Here is a 22,005-nt window from a genome sequence, read left to right as displayed (position 1 = left end):
ATTGATCGAATCCTCATATATTAGACAGTTCCATGGGATTTCTGCAAAATACAGTGCACTCCACAGATGTTTCATAAATTCCCTAGAATATGCTAGAATTGTCTTAACTAGTACTCTCTCAGGCACTAATAGAAATATTTTTAGTCTTCTATATAAATAATCCGAATTACTGCTACAATTGCCCAGCTGAACACATAAATCTTCAATAGTACTACTAGACTACTTATAAGGGTTTACCTGTAATTTCATAAATCATCAACACTGTGCAAATAGAAAGCATGAAATCCAAAAATAGAACTCCAATAGAAATGCAATAGAGATGCAATATTTTTATGTCTCACATGGTCTTTTTAGCTGCAGTCCTTCTTGCTTTCCTTTTTCTTTTTGTAAACTACGTTTTGTTATAGATATTTAGTGCCTTCTTAATTAAGCCCATTAAGCCTATTAAGCCCATTCTACTATAATATTTTACTTTAGAAGCCTCTTCTGTGCAAAACTCTTTCAAGAAGCTGCAATCTGCTGCCTCTGGAAAATGCAAGAGAATCTGTCTGAATACATAAGCACTGCAATTTCACAGTTTATACATACTCTAAATAAAATGTACTGCAAATTCCATCTAAAACATGCAGTATTATAGAGTACATTATAGCAGTATTCCTGCTATTAAGGTGGTTGTTAATTGAAAGAAACAAAAAACCTTGGAGTATGATTTTTATTAAGCCAAGAAGTTATTATTATAGTATGCTGCTAGCCCTGATGTATACCACAGGCTTTGCTTTCTTTGGTATTGGTGCTGGGTCATGGAATATATAATGTTTTCTTTCTATATAATTCATTGGCTCTGGTGCATTACTGTATACTATTCTGGGATCTGGTCCTATATCCGGGTCTTCTTCAATATAACTGGGGCTTATCTGTGGTGGTGCTGTCTTCCTTTCCAGATCACGCAAGGCTCTTTCTATTCGAGCAAGAGTTTCTTTGTTATTTGTGCTATTGTGGTTTACAGGCATATCGTATTCACTCAAATACCTTTTTGGTGTATTATCACCGCCACACTTATTTTTCCCACATGGAGTATCTTCGTTCCAACTACTGTCATCTGAAGATTTTGGATATTTTGACTTTTCACTATTTTTTAGCTTCTTCAACAGTTTTTCGTCTTCTTTTTTCTGACTCTTCAACTTTTTTAGCTCTTTTTCAATCTTTTTTTGTTTTTCCTTGTACTGCTCTTCAATTTCTTTTCTTATTATTTTCTTTTGTAATTTTAGTTCCCTTTTAAAACTCTTTTTCTCTTTGCTGGTTACACTCCAGTCCTGGTAGTCATCACCATCTGGGTTGTAGTCCTTGGTAGGCTTGTCTTTGTACTTCTTCATATGCGAGTCATTTTGATCATCATCTCTTAAGTCACGGTCCCAAGAAGATGAATTCTTGTATTTTTGTGAGTCATTTTGGTAGTCTGATTGATCATCACGTCTTTTATCACGAGAGTAATTTGACTCTGAAGTTCTTTTCACATCTTCCCGAATCTTCTCCCGAGTTTCTTTTGAGCTTTTTATGCGGTCTTCTGTTTTATACTTGGAATATTCACTTGGTTCTGATGAATCCTTTTGAGTATAAGTGCCTTTAGTGGTGCTCTTTATACTGCTCTTATGTGAATATTTCTCCGTCTGAACTCGCTCCAAGTCATTTGGATATTCTCTGTCTCTAGGGTAGTCATTGTTTCTAGGATAGTCATTTGGATAATTTCTGTCTTTATCTTTGGGATAATCTCTTGGATAATCTCTTGAGTTGTCCTTTAGATTAGAGTCAGATGCGGTGGGTGCATTAATGAGTGGAACACTGGGCACATAAGAAGGAGAGAATGGACTGTTTTGGTTGTCTTTTGGTCCTGCATTTTCCATATTTTTGCTATTCTTTGGGTCTAATGTGGCTTCTGCTCCATTCCCTGTGTTTCTTATTACTATCCTGGATATAACATCATTAGCTGAGTTTCCATTCTTGTCAGTGCTTCCTATTGTAATTACTAAATTTGACCTGTCCTGATGTCCTTCATCTTTTGCTTTTGGTATATCATTAGTGGCAGGTGCAATCCCATGCACTTCATGCACCTCTGCAGGGCCAGTTTGGCTGGTGATATCATGGTGATTGTCTTCATGCTGACTGGGTATGCACAGAAGTAGGGTTTTATCTCCACATAAACTCCCACTTATCATTGCATTTGGAGTATATCCACTAAGCTTAATTCCTGCTTTTAGTCCTATTCCAGTCCGCATTGGGTATGTGTATGCTTGTCTTAGCACATTCTGCTGGAGACTTTGGAGAGGAGGTATATTCTTCCCCATGAGCCATGGCTGTCTGGCTATCATTTGATTCCTGTATACTCTGCATAATGTATTCTGCAGGGCATTCACTTCCGATAATAATCCACAAAATTGCATCTCACCCATACAAATAACACTTGTTGCTGCTATACCTACGAGTACAATACACTGAACTTTCATGTTCTTTTATCGATTTTCTAGTTAAATTATCATTGTAAAACACTCTATGGCTTGGTTTTGAATTCGTCCAATTAGAAGTTTATTTATTCTGTATTTATTTATTTCCCAGAAAGAGGAAATTACAATTATTTAATAATTTATTTTTTGTTATTCTTAAATGGGCAGCGTGGTAAGTAATTTTCTCAGTGCCTTTGTGAAGAAGAGCCCGAAAAAAGTTCTTATGCTAGGATTGGATAATGCAGGAAAAACAACCATTCTGTATTTATTGCATTTAAAAATGGTTGAAGGATCTGATCCAACCACTGTCCCAACAGTCGGATTTAATGTTGAGACAATTAAAATAGGAAGTGTGAATATTACTGTCTGGGACATTGGGGGCCAGCATAAAATTAGATTACTTTGGGAGTTTTATACGGATGGTCTCTCAGGCATGGTGTATGTGATTGATATACAGGATTCTGCAAGATGGGACTCTGCTGTGTCTGAGCTGGAGAGGATGTTGTCTAATGGAGGGAAACCCAGCAAGTACCCAGTTCTAGTAATTGCAAATAAAATAGATAAGATACCAGAGTCTGAAATAGATGAAGTGAATAAGAATCTGTACGATAAACTGAATCCAAAAGTACTTTTTGCTGGAAGGCCATGGAGGATTGTCACGTGCTGTGCACAGATCACACACATAAACACAATTACTGAAGGATTTATGTGGCTAGCTGATAATTTATTAGAGGGTCAGGAAACAGGTAGTAAATAGAGACTGTAGCTGTGAAGAGAGAATGGCTGGTCGCTGGTATTTTGTTTTCTATCTGATATTCTAATAAAATATTTAAGAATTTTTGCTTTGTTTTTCATGGAAAGCATTGTCGCGTATATGAAAGGACAGATGGACCTTTTGGGTCTCATACGGGGGCATGCGGCTGACCAAGGCCCACAAAAGGTCTCTGCATATATTCTTTTTGAAAGTCTCAAAGAAGCAATTGACTTGAGTGCCTTGCATACGCACAGAGTTGCAGTTGAGAAATTCTTCCGGAAGGAGTACATACCCGGACTGTTCTCTGGGTATGTGAAGATTCTTATGAACCGAAAGATGAAAGAGATGCACGTGGAAGTCGTATGGCTAATGTGCTTCTCACTTGGTAGACTGCAGAAATTGGAGGAAGTGTCTGGATTGGAAGAGAGACTGACTATGTTCTTAAAGACAGTTAATCATAAAGATATCCCTTTGATTGATCTAGTGAAGGCATGTGCCTGTAAGGGAAGTTTTGTGGGTGCAGGGCACTTTGCAGAAATTGTGCTTGAAAATCGTTATCACTCGTTATACGCCATTCTAGACAGAAAGACCGTTATGCAGATTTTACTGAAAGAAGTTGAAACACGCGGTATTATAGAGACTATTCAGAAGAAGAGAGATCTACTCGATGGAATAGCTGAATATGATCCACTCTTGGTAGAGAATCTGGCAGGAATGTGTGTCTCTTACATCCTAAGCAAAGAGTCTAAGAATAGAAGAGATGCAGAAATAAACAGCAGCCAGAGACTGGAAGGACACACAAGGACTATTCAAAAGAAGATGGTTTCAGAAGTAGCAGAGTCAAGCGGTACTCCTGTATATGCAGAAAGTAAACAGATAAAGCTACTTGCAAGTGATGTAAATGGAAGAATTGTCATACCCCATTCTATGCCTGAAGACACTTTAAGAAGACACAAAGAAGTGGTAGTTGCATGGTTGAGAGAAATGCGCATTCTATTCATAGGAAGAACACCATCTGAGGCCACAGATAAATCAGCTGCAGTGTCTTCAATGGACGTAACAGATACGAACTTGCATAGAGCAGAAAAGCAGGCGCCAAAAATAATTCTGTATGACAGATCTGGGGATAAATTTGCAAGTTGCATTACTAGCATGGACAGCATAGAAGTGCTTCTTATGTGCGAAGTGTGTGCTGATGTAAAAGCTGCACCTGGCAGCACTTTCTCCAGAAATCTTCTGCTAAAGACTCTTGAAGTAACAGGCGACAGAGAATATATTAAATCACATGGTGTCAGCCAGATAATTAATATTGAAGAAGAATTGCAGGTAAGATACGACTACTATTTGAGCAAAATACTGCACAAGCAAACACCATTTACTCTCTCCTTGAATCTTATAAATCTGATAATAGAGTGCGGATATCACAGTAGAATTGTTGGTCTCACCATCAGACTGTCAGAGATCCTTAAAGAGATGGAGTACAAGAATAGAAATGGCTTTTTGTTGTGCAATAAAAATCAGCAGCGTGAGATAGCATTCATACCCCAGATACTAGCCAGAATCATTCGGTCAGTCTACATTAAGAAGAAGGACTTACAGAAGATAATGCAGTCTATTATGTATATTAGTACAACTGAAAATATTCAGTTAGTGAAAGGAATATATCTAGTTCTTGCAGAAATAATCTATGCCTATAATGGACTTGATGCAGGTGTCTCTGAGTGCATGTATGGGTTGAAGAAGTCTGCTGTCTCTTCCCATGATACATTATGTTTTGCCCAGTTGTCGGCACAGAAAGAACTAGAAAATCTTCCTATGAGAGAACTAAAATCTGCAACACCAGCTACTAGTGCAGATGACAACAAGAACAATAATACAATGACTGTATCTGCAGAGATATTTAATATTCTTGATGCAGATGGATTTTGCCATTTAGCCAGAATTGAGTTTATGAAACTTCTCACTGCCATGGTGAAAATAACAGATAATTTCCTGATAAAGAGATTGCAAAATAATCTTGTGCCAGAGATACTTCAGTACTACATCCGTAATAATATTCTTGTTAATTGCAGTGAAACAGAAGCCCTAGGAGTATTTTTGCTGCATATTTCTTCACACTCACTCACAGTGAAAAGTACTCTTGATTTAGTATTTCTTCTAATGATACTTCTGGAAAGAAATATTGATGCAAGCCAGAAAATAATCATAAGGCTGCACAAACAAAACAAATATGCACTTGCATCTGCTCTTAAGTATAATATAGATAGAGACAAGAGAGGACGTAATGGCCAAATAATATCAAAGCAAACCATAATTAAAATACAGAAAATATTTACTTCCTGCGTAAATGAGCAATGAGTACAGCAGCATATCCTGTATACATAATCGAAGGGATCTTATATATGGACTGTGGGATGGAAGTGTCAGAATAATTAGCAATGGCACTGCGAATTCCATTTCTCTTAAGTCCCCAGCCACTGCTATATTAGAAAATAGCTTAAACACGGCGTACATAGGAACAGTTAAAGGGGATATATGGGAAGTAAAAAATGAAAGAGTAGCGTGCATTATTAAAGCAAGCAAGAGCATAAAACACACAGATATTAACATGCAGGCTGTGATAGGCATACACATGCACTCTGAGGATATGATAATTGGTGTATATGTTCATGGTGAGATAGTGGTTTACAACACAAAAAATAACACTGTTATGAAAAAAGTCCAGATAGACGAGAAAATCACAAGCAGTTATGCGGAGAATGGTAAAATACTGTGTATTCTGGAAAGCAGCACCCTACTTATATATAATATTGACTCTGACTCTGGTTTTCCCATGAAATCCCTGCTTTCTGACACAGAAATTGACCATGCAATATTTCTGCCAAATACCAGACAGAATATCATTGCATATTCTACACCAATTGGGAAAGTCTGTGTGGATTATGCGAATAGACCAGGAACTGGATTTGTATTCAAAGCCCATAAGCAAGTGAAGGAGGCCAAAGAAATATACTATCCTGTTACTCTCTTGCAGCCTGCAAGTGCCACCCAAGTTATTACTGGAGGAGCAGATGGAGAAGTTCACTTGTGGGATGTAAAACATAAGACAAAAGTGCGCACAATACTCTCCACAAAGAAGTGCATTATCACAGGTGCCATGAAAAGAGATGAAAATAATACTCCACTTTCCTTGACTCTTGTCCTATCAGAAGGCCTTGACAGTCTCTGTGAAATAGAGGGAACCCATCACTTAGTGGAGGTTTCCTTGTCTGGCAGCCTGTAGATAAGTGAGTTTAATGGAAATTATAAATAATCTACATATGAACAGATGTAGAATACAGTAATTTACTGCATGAATTATACAATTTATACGTTTTCCTTGTCTGTTACTAATTTGACAAGATATTCCCTGTAATACAGTAGAAAATAAAGCATAAAATATTCTGTTTATATTCTTTGCAGTGAATGTATTAAAGGCTCTTTAAAAATAAATTATATGCTGCCATGCAATCGTATTTATATGTGAAATTTTAAATAATTTTCATTCTAGTTTATTCAACCATAAACTAACTTCGTATATTATCTAGTGTACGTTGTACTAAATAAGTATGGAATAACTGAATTATTTCCCATATATTCAAGAGTGCTCGATAGTTTGTGTATTGTCAAGCATGAAAATTGAAGTATATATTATTTTGTTAATAACTATTGCCATATTCATGTGCACCACACAGTTTAACAGTGATATGTATATGTATGTTCTTTTGTATTTTGATTTAATGCATAGCCACATGGTTAAAACCGTGCATATAGTAGAAATTATATAGAAGCCACCAAATTGTGGAATGTACATATTTAATAGAAGAGTTTGTCTTACTGTCAGGAAATATCTCACTATTAATGCAACAATGCATATTATAGCTGTAATTAATGTACTATTCTTCTCTATAAACATATCTTGGAAAGACCTAAACTGTCTCTTTTTAAAGAATAAAAGTACAAAAATCGTAATAATGTACGTAAGAGTTCTCATAATAGAAATGAATATGTGCATGGGAGCTGCGTCTTCTTTAATGGACATATGCTGTAATTTTACCAAGAATGTAATATTTACTATAAAAATACATAAAATACCAGATAGAATATATAGTACTGAGATTCCACCAACTGCTATTATGTAACTAATTATATCTAAAGAGCTTAGGCACTTTCTGTGTCTATATATGTTTCCATCTTGCAATGTTGTTTCACTCTTTTTATATATAAACCCAGGAACTGCCTGGCCTTTTTTATCGTATATATTTACAGTCTCTTTGCTGTTTTTATCTTTCATGGGGATATTCGTATTCATTGACTTTCTCTGTATCAAACGCTTCATTTAAAAATTAAATCTTTAAAAGCTTAGATTTATTTTAATTTTCACCAAATCCACAGATTTATAGGAGAGAAATCTCTAGATAATTTCAAATTATTTCACTCTGGATCTATTCTGATAATTCTTCTGACTACTTATACTCTGGCTGGTTTATTCTTTTAAGAAGTAGAAGTAATTATATAAGAAAGTAATTATTTAACCTCTTTTTAGAAAATTCTATATATTTAGACACAATTCAGAAGAAAATCATTCTACTATGCAGAAGAGAGAACAGAAATGAATGAAATTTGGACAGATTATGTATATTCATAACTAAATTCGGGGTATATGTAAAAGTATGTAGTAATATGCTTTTAATTTTATTACTTAACAGTCATTTTGATTAGAAATATGCCTTAGTGAATCAAACTGATTATAATTAAGATTATTGAAAGTATAAATAGAGATTAAGATGGAAAAGATATGAGAGGTTTTGGTATCTGCTTTTTTCTGCAGGTTTTAAATATAATTAAGCATGCTACTGCCGCATTAGAGGTAACTCAACAAGCAAATTCTATTGTCTCCTTGCCCCTTATGACAACTGAGACCCCCTACACAGCAAGCAGCATTGACTCTCTGCCTAAAATGGAGCAGACTAGAGATTCAAGAAATTCTGATACTTTCCAAAATCCCCTACGTATTGACCCCAACAAGAATGTAAGAATGCAAATAAGTGAGTATCCAAAGGCATATGCAGACGGACTAAGAAATGTGACTTTGTATCTGGGTGACTTGTATCTTGACTATGATGAAGTCCTTGCGAGTGTCATGGGCAAAGAGGAATATGCAGAGTGCAATGAGTTGCTTTCAATTATCATGGATAAAAAGGATATAAATTCAGCAGCCAGCACGAGCTATAAAGAATCTTCTGTTAGAACTAAAAAAGCCCAAGCATATCCACTTGTAAGTGGGCAGGAGTTATTTACATATATGTCTGTGAATAATCTTCTAGTCTCTGCGCCTGCCCATGAAGAAATAAAAGAAGAATGCGGAAAAAACCCAGATGACTGCATATATCAACTAGATATGGATAGTATTCTTGAGAAAACAGATGAAACAAGAAGAGCATTTAGTAAATTTGAGTCTAAGCTGGAGATACTGCATACTAATATGGATAAACTAAACAGTAATGTAATTGCGGTGCAAGATGCAAAGAATTTCATCCAGGATTATGGCGTAATGATGCGAACATTCTATGGGTTTCTTGCAGAACAATTTATTTTAGTAATAGAAAATACACAGAACCAAGAGGTTTATTCGCCAGATGCTGTAGACAGTGTTGATGAGCTGGTTATTGATTATATAGAAGGACTTTCAAAGGCATATGAAATATCCAAGAGACATGGATTTAATGTGTTTGAATCTTCAGAATGTAACTTAAATATGCTTATATTGCATTATGTAATTATTAATGCAGACATATTCTCAAAAGACATAAGCAATGGTATATACTTTAAAGCATCTGGTATTAATACAGCATGGCAGATAAGAATGTTATTTCCGTTATTAGAGGATGTGGTAAATATTCTTCATATAAGCGAGAATGAAGATGATGTTAAAATTTGTGATGTAATTAGTTCTATGGAATTATCAATTAATGCAGCCAGTGACAGCTTACTTAGGTTTAATCCTTACTACTTCGATATGAAGTCTGTGAATTTCATACAAGAAAATCTTTTCAATTCAATTACGCAGCTCTTAGAAGTGTTCAAGCACATGTCTATGACATTGAAGGATAATGTAGAGAGTCTTGAATCACTTTTCAATTCTGTTTTGCACAATCTGGATTTTGAAGACAAAGCAAAAGGCACACTGAATATTGATATGCAAAGATCTGAGGATAAAGAATTCGTTAATGAGGTGGCAATTAGTATGCATGTCCTGAAGAAAACAAAAGACCATATCTCGAATATCGTGACATCATTGAAGAAGTTTTATGATGGAAATTTTAAAGATTCAAATATATTCAATGACAGCCTATACACTGACCCATGGAATAATCTAATGAAATACAGAGAGTCCTTGTACGTAAATTCCAATGAAGATTAACTTTAAAATACACCAAAAGAGCATCTGTTTATGGGCCTACTAATAATAACAATATAAATCTATGAATGTAAGCTTGTTATCTTTAGATAGAAGAAAGATTAATAAAAAACTCTATTCTGCTGCAAGAATATATAACTGTGCTTCCATACATGAAGTCTAACAAATGCAAATTATTTATTCTTGCATTACCATGTATTAACAGTGCATTGTATGTACTAATATATGGCTGCAGGCGTACTGTGGCTTTTCCTTAATAATTTCTGCTAGTGGCTCTATAGTAGTAATTTTAAATGAATTTTCATCTTTTATTTTTCTTAGTTGGCAATAAATAATAAATTCATCTGTTATTTTTCTCTTCTTAAAGGTATGTGACTCTTTCCATAAGCCAAGCAATAGAGATATATCCGGGTCCAAAGTATATTTTACTTTTGGCTGCAGATTAACCTGGTATTTAACAGTCTTTTTTTGCAGAATACTAGTTTAGTGATCGAACTAGTTGACACTTTGTGCCATATTTTCATCAGTTGTCTCAGTGTGTTTATTGGTACAATATGCAGTACTGATTGACAAGCTGTCTATAAGTCTATAAATAGTTCATGAAAAATAAATTATAGAAAGACTGTAGACTAAATAGAATATTTTAAGAAGAATAAATTGGACATATTTAAGAACATATCTTACAATCAGAACATTAGAAGAGAACTATTCAACAACCAGCTATTATATGGGTTTATTGCCTGGAAGATGAAATTATTCATAAAATATGCACTCATTAGAATATTTTTAGTAGTAAAAAAGTGCCCTTCTGCTGCTTCTTTCTAAATTTAGCAGGCTAGAATGAAGCTGACAATTCATGTAGCAAAATCAACTTGTGACAATGTATGGTTCTGTGTTGTAGTGAATTTCGTATTCTGATTGATAGAATACGTGGTAAACCCTAAGACATGGATTTCAGATGTGTGGCATGTTTGTTGGTTTGTTTTTACTTGTTTCATTGGTCAACAAACAAAACAGGCCAATATTCTACAGGAAAAGATGTTTCAGAATTTCCATGTTTCAGGTTTGTTTACAATTATATCTATAAATAAGGAAAAGATTTCAGAGGATCATGATGGAGAAAGTAGAGTCAGATAATATCAACACTACAGCTAGTCTATCAACCCAAGTTGCCAACCAAAGCGGTCCTTCTGAGCCTACGGATGCATCTGCAGACAAACCTGCAGAGACATCTGAAGTTCCTGAAGTTGAGCAAGCAATGGATGACCTTCAGACTGAAGAAGTCTTGGAGACTCCACAAGTTGCTGAGGCAATTGAGGCGGAAAAGACAGAGGAAGCAGTACAACTCAGAGAGGAGGTGAGGAATACTGAGACCGACAAGGAACAGGAGGAAACTGAGGACACTACCAAGAAAAAGACTAATTTCTTCAAGGGACTACTCAAAGGCATCAAAACCATTCCTTCCAAGACAAAAAAAGGGGCTAAAAAGGTAATGACTACATCAGCTAAGATTTACAAAATAGCCACCTGCAGCAACGTGGATTCAAATTTGCTTGTTCCAGAAGAGAACATTGCAACAGAGGAAAGACGCATGTCTGTGGTAGAGGAAGCTGTCCTGCAAACTCAACTGTGTCTTGAGGAAATGGATCGAAGAGTGCAAGAGAATTCTACTCCCAGTGATAATGTTAATCCAGCCTTACTTGCAGATGTACTTGAGTTTATAGCAACCCTTGAAAATGTCATTAAACAAACCAACACAAAAACATCAGAACTTTCCCTTCCCTTTGTTCTGATCCACACCATGAAAACTTCTTCCACTCTCTGCAAAAAATCTCTTTCAAAGGTTGAAGAAAAGCTTTACACTGACATTACCACCAAGAGCCACAGAAACCTCTTAATAAGCGGAATAGTAGTTAAGTACATAATTTCAAGATCATTTGAGCCATCCACCTACATCAGATACTGGCTTTCAAAGAGTGTTGAGTTTGAAGCTGCATACACAAGTCTCTACCAAGCAACACTTGAATCTTTAACTGCTGAAATTCCAGAGTCTTTAAGAAGCAAGTTCGGAGTATTTGTTCTCAATAGGGTGATTGGCGTTGTAAAAAAGCAAATCATAAAAAAGCTTGAAAACGTTAAGCTTCCAAGGAATCAGCAGCCAAATCTTGAAGTTTCATTTAAAACTCCAGTTTTTGAAAACGGCCTGAGAATCACCAACGAAGTTAACACCTTCTTACAGAACGAGAACAGTGAAAAGGATCCATTAGAAATCACTGCATCAAAGCTTACTGACATGCCAGAGCATCCTGCCCCCAAACCTTCTAAGAAAGAAATGGCATCTCTTAACTCTGCTGGGCCAGCCTCTCCAGAAGAGTCCGATGAGTTTAATGTTTACATCCCATCCAAAGCATCTGAGCTTTTCAATGAAGGCGAACGATCTACTAAGAAAGCTACCCCTGAAGAGATACAGGATATTAAACAGCGAATGCTGAGCTTATATTTTGACTGTGAAGAGTTGAATCTTACTGAGTATACAAAGTCAATGGAAAACCTTCGCTTGATAATAAACAAGCATTCTGAAAACAGAACATCTTCAAAACCCAACAGGAATGTTAATCTTACTGAGCATACAAAGTCAATAGAAAGCCTTCGCTTGATAATAAACAAGCATTCTGCAAACAGAACATCTTTAAACACCAGCAAACGTGCTAATACGTTAATTAACGCGGTCGCCCCAGAGACACAACAGGCTCCCTCCACTTGTGCCCAATCTGAGAAGATTACTTCTGACAACGCATAATTTACATGCAAGTCAAACTCTACTGCTTTTAATTAATAAATTCTAGTAAACTATTTCTTTTCTCCATTATTCTATTAAAAACTTCACATACTCCTTGCCTAAACCCAAATGCAAAAGGCCATTTTTACTTCACTTTTCTTTCATTCACATGTGTTAATACTTTGTAATTTCTTTCTGTCTTGTCATTCTATACCTATACTATATTCAGTATTTTCTTTTTATCTTCTAATCTCTACAAGCTCTTCTTCTTCTTTCTTAGAGTGTATTTCTCTTTTCTCTTACTTTTTTCTCTATTATTTTTATCTTTTTATATTGCCTGCAGTCCTTTTTATATGTGTTCTCTTTTAGTTTTATCTTAATATTTTAATAAAACACGTACACTCTCTAATAAACTATAAACTTTGAAGACTTTTATTTTTACAGAATAGACAAAAGGCATGTATGCATAATCTAAGCACTAGAAGAACAGCACCATGCAAGCATTACTATTGACTCTGTATATTTCTCTTTAAGATGAAGTACAAATAGGCTTGGGTGCTTTTCTATAGTATTTTCCAGCTCTGCCTGAATGATGAAATTCTTTCGCAGGATTTTATCAAGACAAGCAGATCCGTTGTGCACTAGATACAGAAATAAAGAGCCTGCTGTGTAGGACACCATGTCTGCATTTGGGGAAATCTTGTTAATTCCAGTAATACCAAATGTCTGTAGGTATGTGCTGGAAGACTCTCCCTCGCTGCCTCTGGAAGACTGCCTGCTCGATTGGCTTGCTGCCTTAAGGGCCATTTTTGCTTGGTCAAATGTCCGTCTGTACTCCTCAGTTATCTTTATGTGCGATATAACATTATTTCGTATTGACATCTTCGACAGTGAAAGTACCTTAAGAGTGCTCATTGCTAAGATCAGATACTCAAGCAAAAAGTAGTCGTACTCGCACAGATCACCAAGCACATCAACTCTTTGGCTTTGAAGTACTGCTGTTTTTATGCTGTGCACACATTGAAGGATCTCTTCCTTTGAAAATTCTTTGTTGTTAACAGCCACCCCATCTGCACACACCAGGTAATAGTCACTTGGTGAAACTTTCATTACAGCCGTAGACAGATTATATGCCTTTTTAAACGATCTTTTTCGTATGAAAAGCCCCATTATATCAGACTTTGCCTGTTTTTCATGGGGACTATGCATTACAGTGTTTATTCCTACTCCAAACGCAGTGTGCTTTGCCAGGACACTATCATTCTCTGATATATCTATTCTTTGCTCCAGTGCACTGCACATTGTCTTATACATCTCCTCTCTCTCTTCTTTGCTTATGAATGTGTTCTCTAATAAGGTTATTTCTGCTTTTTTTGCATCTTTGCTTTCTACGTCTACAACTGTGTAGTATGTAGTGCCTGCAGAAGAATCTGTTATTTCCTTCAGATCATTGCTTTCTATTAGGTCATCTATATACTCTATTAGTGCATTTAGATACTTCTTGGATGTAAAGTACTTGGAGATGTCCACGCCTGCCACGCTTCTAAAATCCTTATACGCCACGTTCTTCCAGTCTTCTCCCTCTTCTCTGTAAAACTCACTCACTTTTTCGCACAAGTTGGGCTCAGTGAATGGGAATATGGCAAGCAAAACAGACAAAGGCAGTTCATCCACTGTTTGGTGGGACTTCTCAATGCGTGCACATGCCTTTTGCCAGTGATCCTTCAAAAACTGCAGCCGGCTGTCCTTTGCGACAATGTATCCATTGCTCTGCGATGCAAACAGATTTTCATAGTCAGTGAAGAGAATAGTTCTGTAGTACCTTCTGTGTATATCTAGCCTCTCTGATGGATCTTTTTCCCCAGGCAAAGACTCCTCCTCTATGTCATCCGAATACAAATAGTCTACTACACCTTGGTTTGTCACAATACTAAATGACTTATATCCTTCTTTCCGTATGCAGCTTATAACAATTGGATCGGTTGGCTCAAGAGAGGAAATCTTGAAAACATTTCTAGCAATGGTCTTCATTGCGTACTTTATATACACACTAACTAAATCTATCTTTGCTGATGCATTTGCTGTCCTAACAACAGTGTTTTTGTCTATTGTATGTTTGCTGCCTAGTATTTCAGAAATCTTCTCATGAAAGGCCTTGTTGTACATTACAACCTTTTCTCGCTCCACTAGATCCTCTATGACCCTAGTGCGCTGCTCTGTGTTTACAAAATCACGCCGAGTCTCAGAAACTCCTGTCTCTGCACTCTCTTGTATCTGGCTCTCAAACTGCTTCTCTTTCTGTTCATAGTGTGTTTTTAGGATATACCTAAGCCTTCTTGTTTTTCCCTCAAATTCTGTGATGATTTTTATTTCGTCACCAAATTCCTGCATTACATACTTCAAAGCCACATGGGCCTGCCTGTTTTTTATTCCCAGATACTCTTTGATCTGCTGCGTGGATGTTCCCTCTGGTCTAGTTAGCAGATCTCGGATCTGTATGTAAATTGGAACATTTTTTAGCAGATGCTTTGGGGGTGGATAGTCAACCACCTCTTTCTCCACCAGTGGCTCATCCTTGCACAGAAGAATTTTACTTCCATTATCAATCTTTCTCACAATGCCAGCAAGTGCAAGCTTCTTTATAAAGTAGAAGAATGACTTTGCCCCAATCTTTAACTTTACACGCATATTATTACAGCTAACAGGCTCACCCCCTACAATTAGCTCATGAAAAATAAAATAGTACTCCGGGCAGTTGAAATTTAGCCGACCATTTGTCACATACTGAGTAAATTCTTTGTTATTTGCACGTACGTACGAAGTGCTATTTGCAGAATCATCCTCTACAAAAAGTAAAGGATTCTGTGTTTCCTCCACTAGCCTAACAGAAGCCTCTGTCACAACACATACGCCTTCTATTTCTCTAAGACGGTTTATTTCATTTTGCGCAAGATCTTTTATCTGCATTCCATAGAATCCTTTTCTGCACAAATCCTCCACTGTCAGCATCCCGAAGTTCGATTCTTAAAAACACAAAAATATTTAAATATTTTTATTATCTTAGATAAACGTATATTGAAGGCAAGCCAAAATGTAAATCAATCCTATCTGTTTATGCTGGCTAAGAGACACTTTTATCGTATTGTCTACTAATAAAAAGTTAGCCAGTTTTTAGATGGGAAACTTGACTGGACTGTGACATTTCGCTGGATTGACTGGATTGACTAGATTGTCCAACCTGAATGATCTGCTTGGGCTTAGGCAAAGTTTCTGTTGCATTGACATATATTGTCTTCACTAGTTCTGTGCAATTTGCATCTTTGCACTCCAGTCCTGCTTCCCTTTTATTCAGCATAGAGACATTAAACCCCGGCTGAATGTGCGCCGGTGGACAGGCTTGAATTGAGCCAATTGGGCACTCACCAGAGAGCTGCACCTTTGGATTTGTGCATCCCTGCCTGCATACAAGCTTGTTCTTTATCTCCTGCTGCACAATAAAGTATTTCTTTTCTGTCCCCCTGGATGGCCGTTTGCTTCCAATACCGACAGAAGAAAGTGAAATTCTTCCTCTGTTCTTTTCTACTGAAGAAGTTTCTGCTGGTGTAATTGAGTTTACTAACTTTGTTGGCTTAACAATAGATGTAACAGTAGTGGTCTTTGATAGATATGATGTAAATGTGGATGTCTTATCCACAGTAACTGTCTTAGGCATATAAACAGTTCGGAACTTTGTTCTCTCCACATGATCACTAATGGTTTCTGTGACTGTGCTGTGCAAAGTCTTATTCTTTGTTGTAGTAACCGTCTTAGTCTGTGTTTTAGTTAGTGTTTCTGTTGTAAAGTTGTCTACTGTGTTTACCACATATTGTGTTCTGACTTTTGTTTTGTATACTGGAACTGTAACTTGGACTGTTGTAGTAGTAGTAGAGTATGGAATGGTAATAATACTTCCATGCTGCTGGACATCTGGGACCGACAAAGGGCCTGGTGTTATTATGGGTTCTAACTGACTGGTCTGCACCATTTCATAATTCGGCAGTTTTGGGCGAGTCTCTGGTTTGTCTGATGTAAGCAGTTCTATCTGCTTGCTTAGCTTTATAAGAAGTTCTTGCTGCGCGATATTATTTTGATTTCCAGGCTCCAGAAGGGGCAGCATGGGGGTGCTTGTAGGTTCTAGCTCGATAATGCTTTTCTCTGCAGGTGGCTCAGTTACTTTTACCACAACAGTTTTTGTGTGACTGACAGTTTGCGTGACTATTAAATGAGTCGGAGTAATTGTTTCCATTGGAACTTGGTATATCGTCTTTAACTGTGGTGGGGAAATAGCAACTGTATCGCATCCGCAGTGGGCAGACCCCAAGCAGAGACAGGCACCCGGGGGATGTGCATTCTGTGCAATGCTTATAAATCTATTCTCACCGCTCCCAAGAACTGCTGCCTTGCATATACTGTATGCACATGCGTCATCTTTATGAATAGGCAAATTAAAGCTCTTAATGTATGAGTCATATGTAGGAGAAGGCCTATAGACAGACCCAATGCAGTCATTATAGTTTATCCCGAATAATTGGCACCGAATTGCATTTTCATTATAGAAGGAATAGACAGAGGAAATGTATAGTAGTACAGACCCTGCGCTCTGCAGTATTCTCGCTTTTTTCATTCCTAAACACCACTCTTTCTTTATTTACTATGTGTTTCAGAGAGGCTATTGGCTTACAACCAAACAAAAGAAGAGAAACAATGGAAAAGTCACCTATTATTGACAAAACTGCATATTTACTGGATGGAAGTGGTATTAATTCGTAGGAATTTCACTTATGGTGTTGAGAAGGGCATCAAGCGCATAGTTGTCCATTCTGCTAAGAGAAGGAATAAGTGCTTTTGCATCAGTGTTTCTTTCTGGTGACAGGTTGATCACTAATGATGCCTCGTAATCTGTCATTCCTCCACTCACTAAAGTTCTTCTGACTCTTTCTGCCCAGGACGTGTTTCTGGGAGAGGGGCATACTCTTAGATACTTGAGTATGCTTTGAAATGCTTCATTTCCCTCCATTCTTCTGTCCATTCTAGTTTTCTCTACGATCCCTAGTGCCTCTGTGGCTGAAATAGACTTTGACTTGTCTTCTGTTTTCTCGATGAACTTCATGGGTAAAGACGTATTTCTATTAGTAAAATTTTCGCATAAGAACAATGGACAGCAGTAATCCATATGATTCAATTCTTTTGCATGCACTAAAAAAGGACAGTTCTGAAACAGAGAAGGCAGTAGAAGAGTACAGACGGAGTTTAGCATCGAAAATAGCAAATAACTCAAAAGAAATGGCATCTTCAGGTAGCTTTCCGTATTGTTTGTGCTCTCTGTCTGCAGAAAAGACTGCGCGCGCTGTATTCATTGAAAACATTTCATTTACTGCGAAATCTGTGTATATAAGTGTTTTAGAAGGCAATGATCCAGAACAGGGGAGTGAAAATAAAAGCAGCACATCCTGCAGAAAGAAAAGGCTAAGGAAAGAAGTAATTGTGCTTAGGTGCGACTGCACAGAAAAAAAACAAACAGATTGGAGTGGAGAGACTAACATAAAGCTTCTTGCCCTTTTAACTGACTACAATTATAGAACACTAAGCAGTCTTAAGCTAATAAATGGGATATTTTGCAAGGAAGAAGAAAAGAAAGAAGGCGAGACTATGCTCACCAAGGATGAAAGAATCCAGTATGCAAAGGAACATATAGATAAGAAAGAAGTTCTAGAAGTGATTGTATCTGAAGCAGACAATAATCTAAAGGGCGCTTTATTCACTAAAATATTAAGAGAAAGCCGAAAAAAGAAGTAGGCAAGTGATGTAAAATACATGGCATATTTATGAATATCTGTGCGAAAATTAGAATATACACTCCAAAGATTATAGCTAAATTTAGTCTATAGATCTGCTGAGTGTAAAAATAACAATAAACCCTTAGTCTGCATGTTTATTTCTAATTTATATTCTAAGATATTCAAAAAGTGCTCTTATCAAGGATTTTCCTCAGTAGGAAGTAATCATGTTTTATCTTTGGCATGTGCCATGAATGTCTTCAAAATTTATAATAACTGAAATTCGGGTTATGAAGGAGTATATTACTACAGAATGAGGTATAAACAAAATAAGGATATAAATATGTTGTAGATATACGCCTTAGGAGTGTGCTGTATATAGAAGACTGTATTACACTATGCATAAATCTTGATGACTCATAATATCCGCAAAGTAAAATTTTACTAGATGAGTACAGAGAGAGTGACAGAGTGCTTTCAAAATGAAGAGCAGAATAAAATATACAATAGTGTACTTAAAGGCGATTATAGTGAAAGAATCCCATGCAAAGTGCTAAAAATAGCAAGAGAGGATATTAAAGATGTTCTAAAAACAGAGAAAAACATCTTGCGTATGGAGAGAGTGCCAAGAATTCTGGACAGTAGTATATTCCAGGAGACAAATAAGAAAAGAGGGGTGCACATTGAGGCAGACATTCCACATAAGAAAGCAGATGGGTCATGGATTATACTGAATAGTCATGCAGAAAAAGGATTTCCTGCTATGTTGGTTCTAAGCTATGAGTATTTCACGCATAATGAGCTTCTGAAAAAGGCAGGAATAAACGAGAACGAGTATCAGTCAAGTTACAATCGGGTTGGAAGTATAATTCACTTAAACCTAAAAGAAGAATCTCTAAAGCACAAAGAAATCATCTCAATTACCCTTCTAAATAAGATAAAGGACTGTAATACAGTGCTGCGAAAGAAATCAAACATAGAAAATGTCTTCCGGAATATAGAAATTGAGCACTTGCAAGGCGCACCTTCATACAAAACTGTGCACAGAGAGAATGGTCTAAGGTTTAGCATAGATTATGACAAAGTCTACTGGAACTCAAAACTTCAGAAAGAAAGAGAGATCCTTAGCAAGCAGATACACAGGGAAGAGACTGTATGCGATATGTTCTGCGGGGTAGGGCCATTTTCAATTCTTGCTCTCTCCAAGGGGGCAGAGGTATGGGCAAATGACCTCAACCCAGCAAGCATTGTGAATTTCAAAGAAAGCATTATTCTAAATAGGAAGACACTGGGATTGGACGATGTAGAAAGCTCAATATGGGATGAAGGCCTAGAAGACAGAATACATCTGTACAACTTGGATGCGCACGACTTCTTAATGAAAGCAACAGAAGAAAAGAAGAAAATAAGTCCTTCTCCACAGTTCAACCACTACATTTTAAACCTGCCTGAGCTGACACTAACTTTTATAAAGCACTTTAGAGAGCTAGAAATAGCCACAACCCCATTGCAAGCAGGAAAAGCAACAGTCCATGCGTATTTCTTTGTTAGAACCAATGAGTCTGCTTTGGAAAAGATAGAAAAAGAGATGGGCAGGAAGGTGGAAGGCACTGAAAGACTGGTTCGGAAAGTATCTCCAAGCAAGGAAATGTGGGTTGTATCATTTACACTTGTAAAATAAATTGTGAATCACAAGAATAAGCTATTCATTGGAGACAGTGCCCAGAAGAGGTGCCAGCACAGACGCCTTTACCCCACCAACTAGAACAAAAAATAAACAGAAAGTCCTTATAGCAGGTGCATAGGTGTTTATTCAGCCAGCTTCTTCTTTACAGATGCAAGCATGTTATTGAGAATATTATTCTGCTCTTCAAGTATTGATGCAGTTTGTTTTGCTTTTTCCAGATTAAACTCTCTTCTGTACGCTATTGCATTCTCAGCCAAAGATGCCAGGCCGTCGCTTAATAGATTTGCTCTTTTCTCTAGTTGGCTGTACTGCGAGGATACGCTCTTTATTTCAGGCCCAAGAGCCCTTCCAGCCTGCTCTAGCACTTCAACCAGAAGTGCGTTATACTTTTCATTTATGCTGGTTAGTTTGTTTGTTAGTCGTAGAATACCTCCCTCCACTAGTTCATTGAGTCTGTCACCTAGATACCGTCTGCTTGTTTTTAGCTTTTCAATCACATCCTTTTGCTTTTCCAACCGAGACTCTAAACCCTCATACCCGAAAACTATCTCTGGGTACAAATAGCCAGGCGCAGGGTTAAGACTCATTGCCTGATTCCACACGTCAACTGACACATTGTGCGGTCTTTGCACGTTGGGGAAAGCAGAGTCTGCCATATTATAGAAGGTATAGACAAATTTGTACAGAGCGCTGTTTCTATCATACGCCTTTTCCAAGTAGTCCACTGTGCATTGAACGTCATCAATTGAGCCAGTGGCATTCTTTAGCGTAGGGTTTATAAAGGTATTTGACATGTTTGAAGAAGACTGATTGCAACCAAATCCTGTGCTTGGCTTAAACATAGACGATCCAAGGCCTGACATCCCTGCTCCAAATCCACTTCCCAGTCCTCCCCCAAGAGACCGCGATGCATCTGCATTCATGCTTCCTCCAAATGATGTAGACATTTGAGTGCTTCCCAATCCTAAGGCGTTGCTCATTCCCAGGCCACTGTTCATGCCATTGTTTCCTAAGCCGCTGCTCATTCCGCCCATGCTATTCATACCCATTCCAGTATTCATGCTATTATTCCCTAAAGTGCTTCCCATGCCCATTCCTGTGCCTGTGCTATTATTTCCTAAATTGTTTCCCATGCTGTTATTTCCTAGGCCACTGTTCATTCCCAGTCCTAGGCCAGTGTTCATGCCCATTCCACTGTTCATTCCACCGCCTAGTTGACTTCCACCTACAGAGCTGCCGCCTAATAAACTTTGGTTTCCTCCAATGCCATTGCTTCCCAGGCCACTGTTCATTTGGCCTCCTAGCCCGCTATTATTCATGGAGTTGCTAAATCCCCCAGATGTTCCTTGTCCTGCACCAAGGCCAAATGCATTGCCGCTGCCTGTGGTGTTTCCAAATCCGCCTTGGGCTGTGCTATTATCCATGCCACTCATGTTGCTAAGCCCACTGCTAAATCCTCCCATGCCCTGCGATGCTGTGCTGTTGAATGCACCCGTGTTTTGGCTGTTTCCAAAGCCACTTCCAAAACTGTTTCCTTGCGTATATCCCTGGTTCGTGCCAAACCCGCCTGTGCTACCACTCCCTTGCATTGATGTATTTCCTGCTGTGTTGGAGTTGTTACACAGCACAAGACTTGTACTGCTGTTCTGCCCAGAGTTCAATGGCTGTGCACTTCCAAACCCAGTATTGGGCTGCTGCTGCATGGAATTGCCAAACATACTGTTCTGTCCCTGGTTATTTTGCCCGGAATTTGCATTCATTCCTTGCTGGCCATACTGACTCTGATTATTATAGAAGGACATGCTTCTCTGCAATAAAAAGATAAAATATAAAATGAAGCAGTACAGAGGCAAAAGACTTCCTGGGCCTTCCAAAAACAAAATGACGCAGAAAGCATCAATTATATGACACTTCAAGAATGAAACCACATATATATATATAATTGGTCACTTTCACACTGATTAAAGAAGTTTCAAGTAAGCAATAGCAAACTCAACAAATAATACTATAG

At 37.5% G+C, this 22,005-nt stretch overlaps 13 protein-coding genes across 13 annotated transcripts; 7 read left to right on the top strand and 6 right to left on the bottom strand.

Moving 5' to 3' along the window:
* Window positions 1–734: 734 nt before the first annotated feature.
* On the bottom strand, window positions 735–2,501 carry NESG_02190 (uncharacterized protein; the record flags this gene model as incomplete). Its single annotated transcript, XM_053049800.1, has 1 exon — window positions 735–2,501. One exon carries the CDS (start codon window positions 2,499–2,501, stop codon window positions 735–737), a length of 1,767 nt encoding a protein of 588 aa, XP_052903971.1.
* Window positions 2,502–2,658: 157 nt separating this feature from the next.
* On the top strand, window positions 2,659–3,255 carry NESG_02189 (uncharacterized protein; the record flags this gene model as incomplete). The annotated part of the gene is made up of 1 exon (XM_053049799.1): window positions 2,659–3,255. The coding sequence occupies one exon, from the start codon at window positions 2,659–2,661 to the stop codon at window positions 3,253–3,255; it is 597 nt and encodes a 198-aa protein (XP_052903970.1).
* Window positions 3,256–3,351: 96 nt separating this feature from the next.
* Window positions 3,352–5,610, top strand: NESG_02188 (uncharacterized protein; the record flags this gene model as incomplete). The annotated part of the gene is made up of 1 exon (XM_053049798.1): window positions 3,352–5,610. One exon carries the CDS (start codon window positions 3,352–3,354, stop codon window positions 5,608–5,610), a length of 2,259 nt encoding a protein of 752 aa, XP_052903969.1.
* NESG_02187 (uncharacterized protein) lies at window positions 5,600–6,535 on the top strand (the record flags this gene model as incomplete). Its single annotated transcript, XM_053049797.1, has 1 exon — window positions 5,600–6,535. One exon carries the CDS (start codon window positions 5,600–5,602, stop codon window positions 6,533–6,535), a length of 936 nt encoding a protein of 311 aa, XP_052903968.1.
* Window positions 6,536–6,889: 354 nt separating this feature from the next.
* Window positions 6,890–7,630, bottom strand: NESG_02186 (uncharacterized protein; the record flags this gene model as incomplete). The annotated part of the gene is made up of 1 exon (XM_053049796.1): window positions 6,890–7,630. One exon carries the CDS (start codon window positions 7,628–7,630, stop codon window positions 6,890–6,892), a length of 741 nt encoding a protein of 246 aa, XP_052903967.1.
* Window positions 7,631–8,089: 459 nt separating this feature from the next.
* NESG_02185 (uncharacterized protein) lies at window positions 8,090–9,715 on the top strand (the record flags this gene model as incomplete). Its single annotated transcript, XM_053049795.1, has 1 exon — window positions 8,090–9,715. The coding sequence occupies one exon, from the start codon at window positions 8,090–8,092 to the stop codon at window positions 9,713–9,715; it is 1,626 nt and encodes a 541-aa protein (XP_052903966.1).
* A 1,111-nt stretch (window positions 9,716–10,826) lies between these two features.
* NESG_02184 (uncharacterized protein) lies at window positions 10,827–12,512 on the top strand (the record flags this gene model as incomplete). Its single annotated transcript, XM_053049794.1, has 1 exon — window positions 10,827–12,512. One exon carries the CDS (start codon window positions 10,827–10,829, stop codon window positions 12,510–12,512), a length of 1,686 nt encoding a protein of 561 aa, XP_052903965.1.
* A 450-nt stretch (window positions 12,513–12,962) lies between these two features.
* Window positions 12,963–15,500, bottom strand: NESG_02183 (uncharacterized protein; the record flags this gene model as incomplete). Its single annotated transcript, XM_053049793.1, has 1 exon — window positions 12,963–15,500. One exon carries the CDS (start codon window positions 15,498–15,500, stop codon window positions 12,963–12,965), a length of 2,538 nt encoding a protein of 845 aa, XP_052903964.1.
* Window positions 15,501–15,651: 151 nt separating this feature from the next.
* Window positions 15,652–17,154, bottom strand: NESG_02182 (uncharacterized protein; the record flags this gene model as incomplete). Its single annotated transcript, XM_053049792.1, has 1 exon — window positions 15,652–17,154. One exon carries the CDS (start codon window positions 17,152–17,154, stop codon window positions 15,652–15,654), a length of 1,503 nt encoding a protein of 500 aa, XP_052903963.1.
* A 135-nt stretch (window positions 17,155–17,289) lies between these two features.
* NESG_02181 (uncharacterized protein) lies at window positions 17,290–17,640 on the bottom strand (the record flags this gene model as incomplete). Its single annotated transcript, XM_053049791.1, has 1 exon — window positions 17,290–17,640. The coding sequence occupies one exon, from the start codon at window positions 17,638–17,640 to the stop codon at window positions 17,290–17,292; it is 351 nt and encodes a 116-aa protein (XP_052903962.1).
* Window positions 17,641–17,684: 44 nt separating this feature from the next.
* On the top strand, window positions 17,685–18,326 carry NESG_02180 (uncharacterized protein; the record flags this gene model as incomplete). The annotated part of the gene is made up of 1 exon (XM_053049790.1): window positions 17,685–18,326. The coding sequence occupies one exon, from the start codon at window positions 17,685–17,687 to the stop codon at window positions 18,324–18,326; it is 642 nt and encodes a 213-aa protein (XP_052903961.1).
* A 429-nt stretch (window positions 18,327–18,755) lies between these two features.
* NESG_02179 (uncharacterized protein) lies at window positions 18,756–19,988 on the top strand (the record flags this gene model as incomplete). Its single annotated transcript, XM_053049789.1, has 1 exon — window positions 18,756–19,988. The coding sequence occupies one exon, from the start codon at window positions 18,756–18,758 to the stop codon at window positions 19,986–19,988; it is 1,233 nt and encodes a 410-aa protein (XP_052903960.1).
* Window positions 19,989–20,116: 128 nt separating this feature from the next.
* NESG_02178 (uncharacterized protein) lies at window positions 20,117–21,796 on the bottom strand (the record flags this gene model as incomplete). Its single annotated transcript, XM_053049788.1, has 1 exon — window positions 20,117–21,796. One exon carries the CDS (start codon window positions 21,794–21,796, stop codon window positions 20,117–20,119), a length of 1,680 nt encoding a protein of 559 aa, XP_052903959.1.
* Between the last annotated feature and the right edge of the window lie 209 nt (window positions 21,797–22,005).

Source organism: Nematocida ausubeli, assembly GCF_000738915.1.
Source record: "Nematocida ausubeli strain ERTm6 chromosome Unknown supercont2.5, whole genome shotgun sequence".
Lineage (NCBI taxonomy): Eukaryota > Fungi > Microsporidia > Nematocida > Nematocida ausubeli.
Note: the sequence above shows the minus strand (reverse complement) of the source record. Positions and strands in the feature narration are given on the sequence as shown.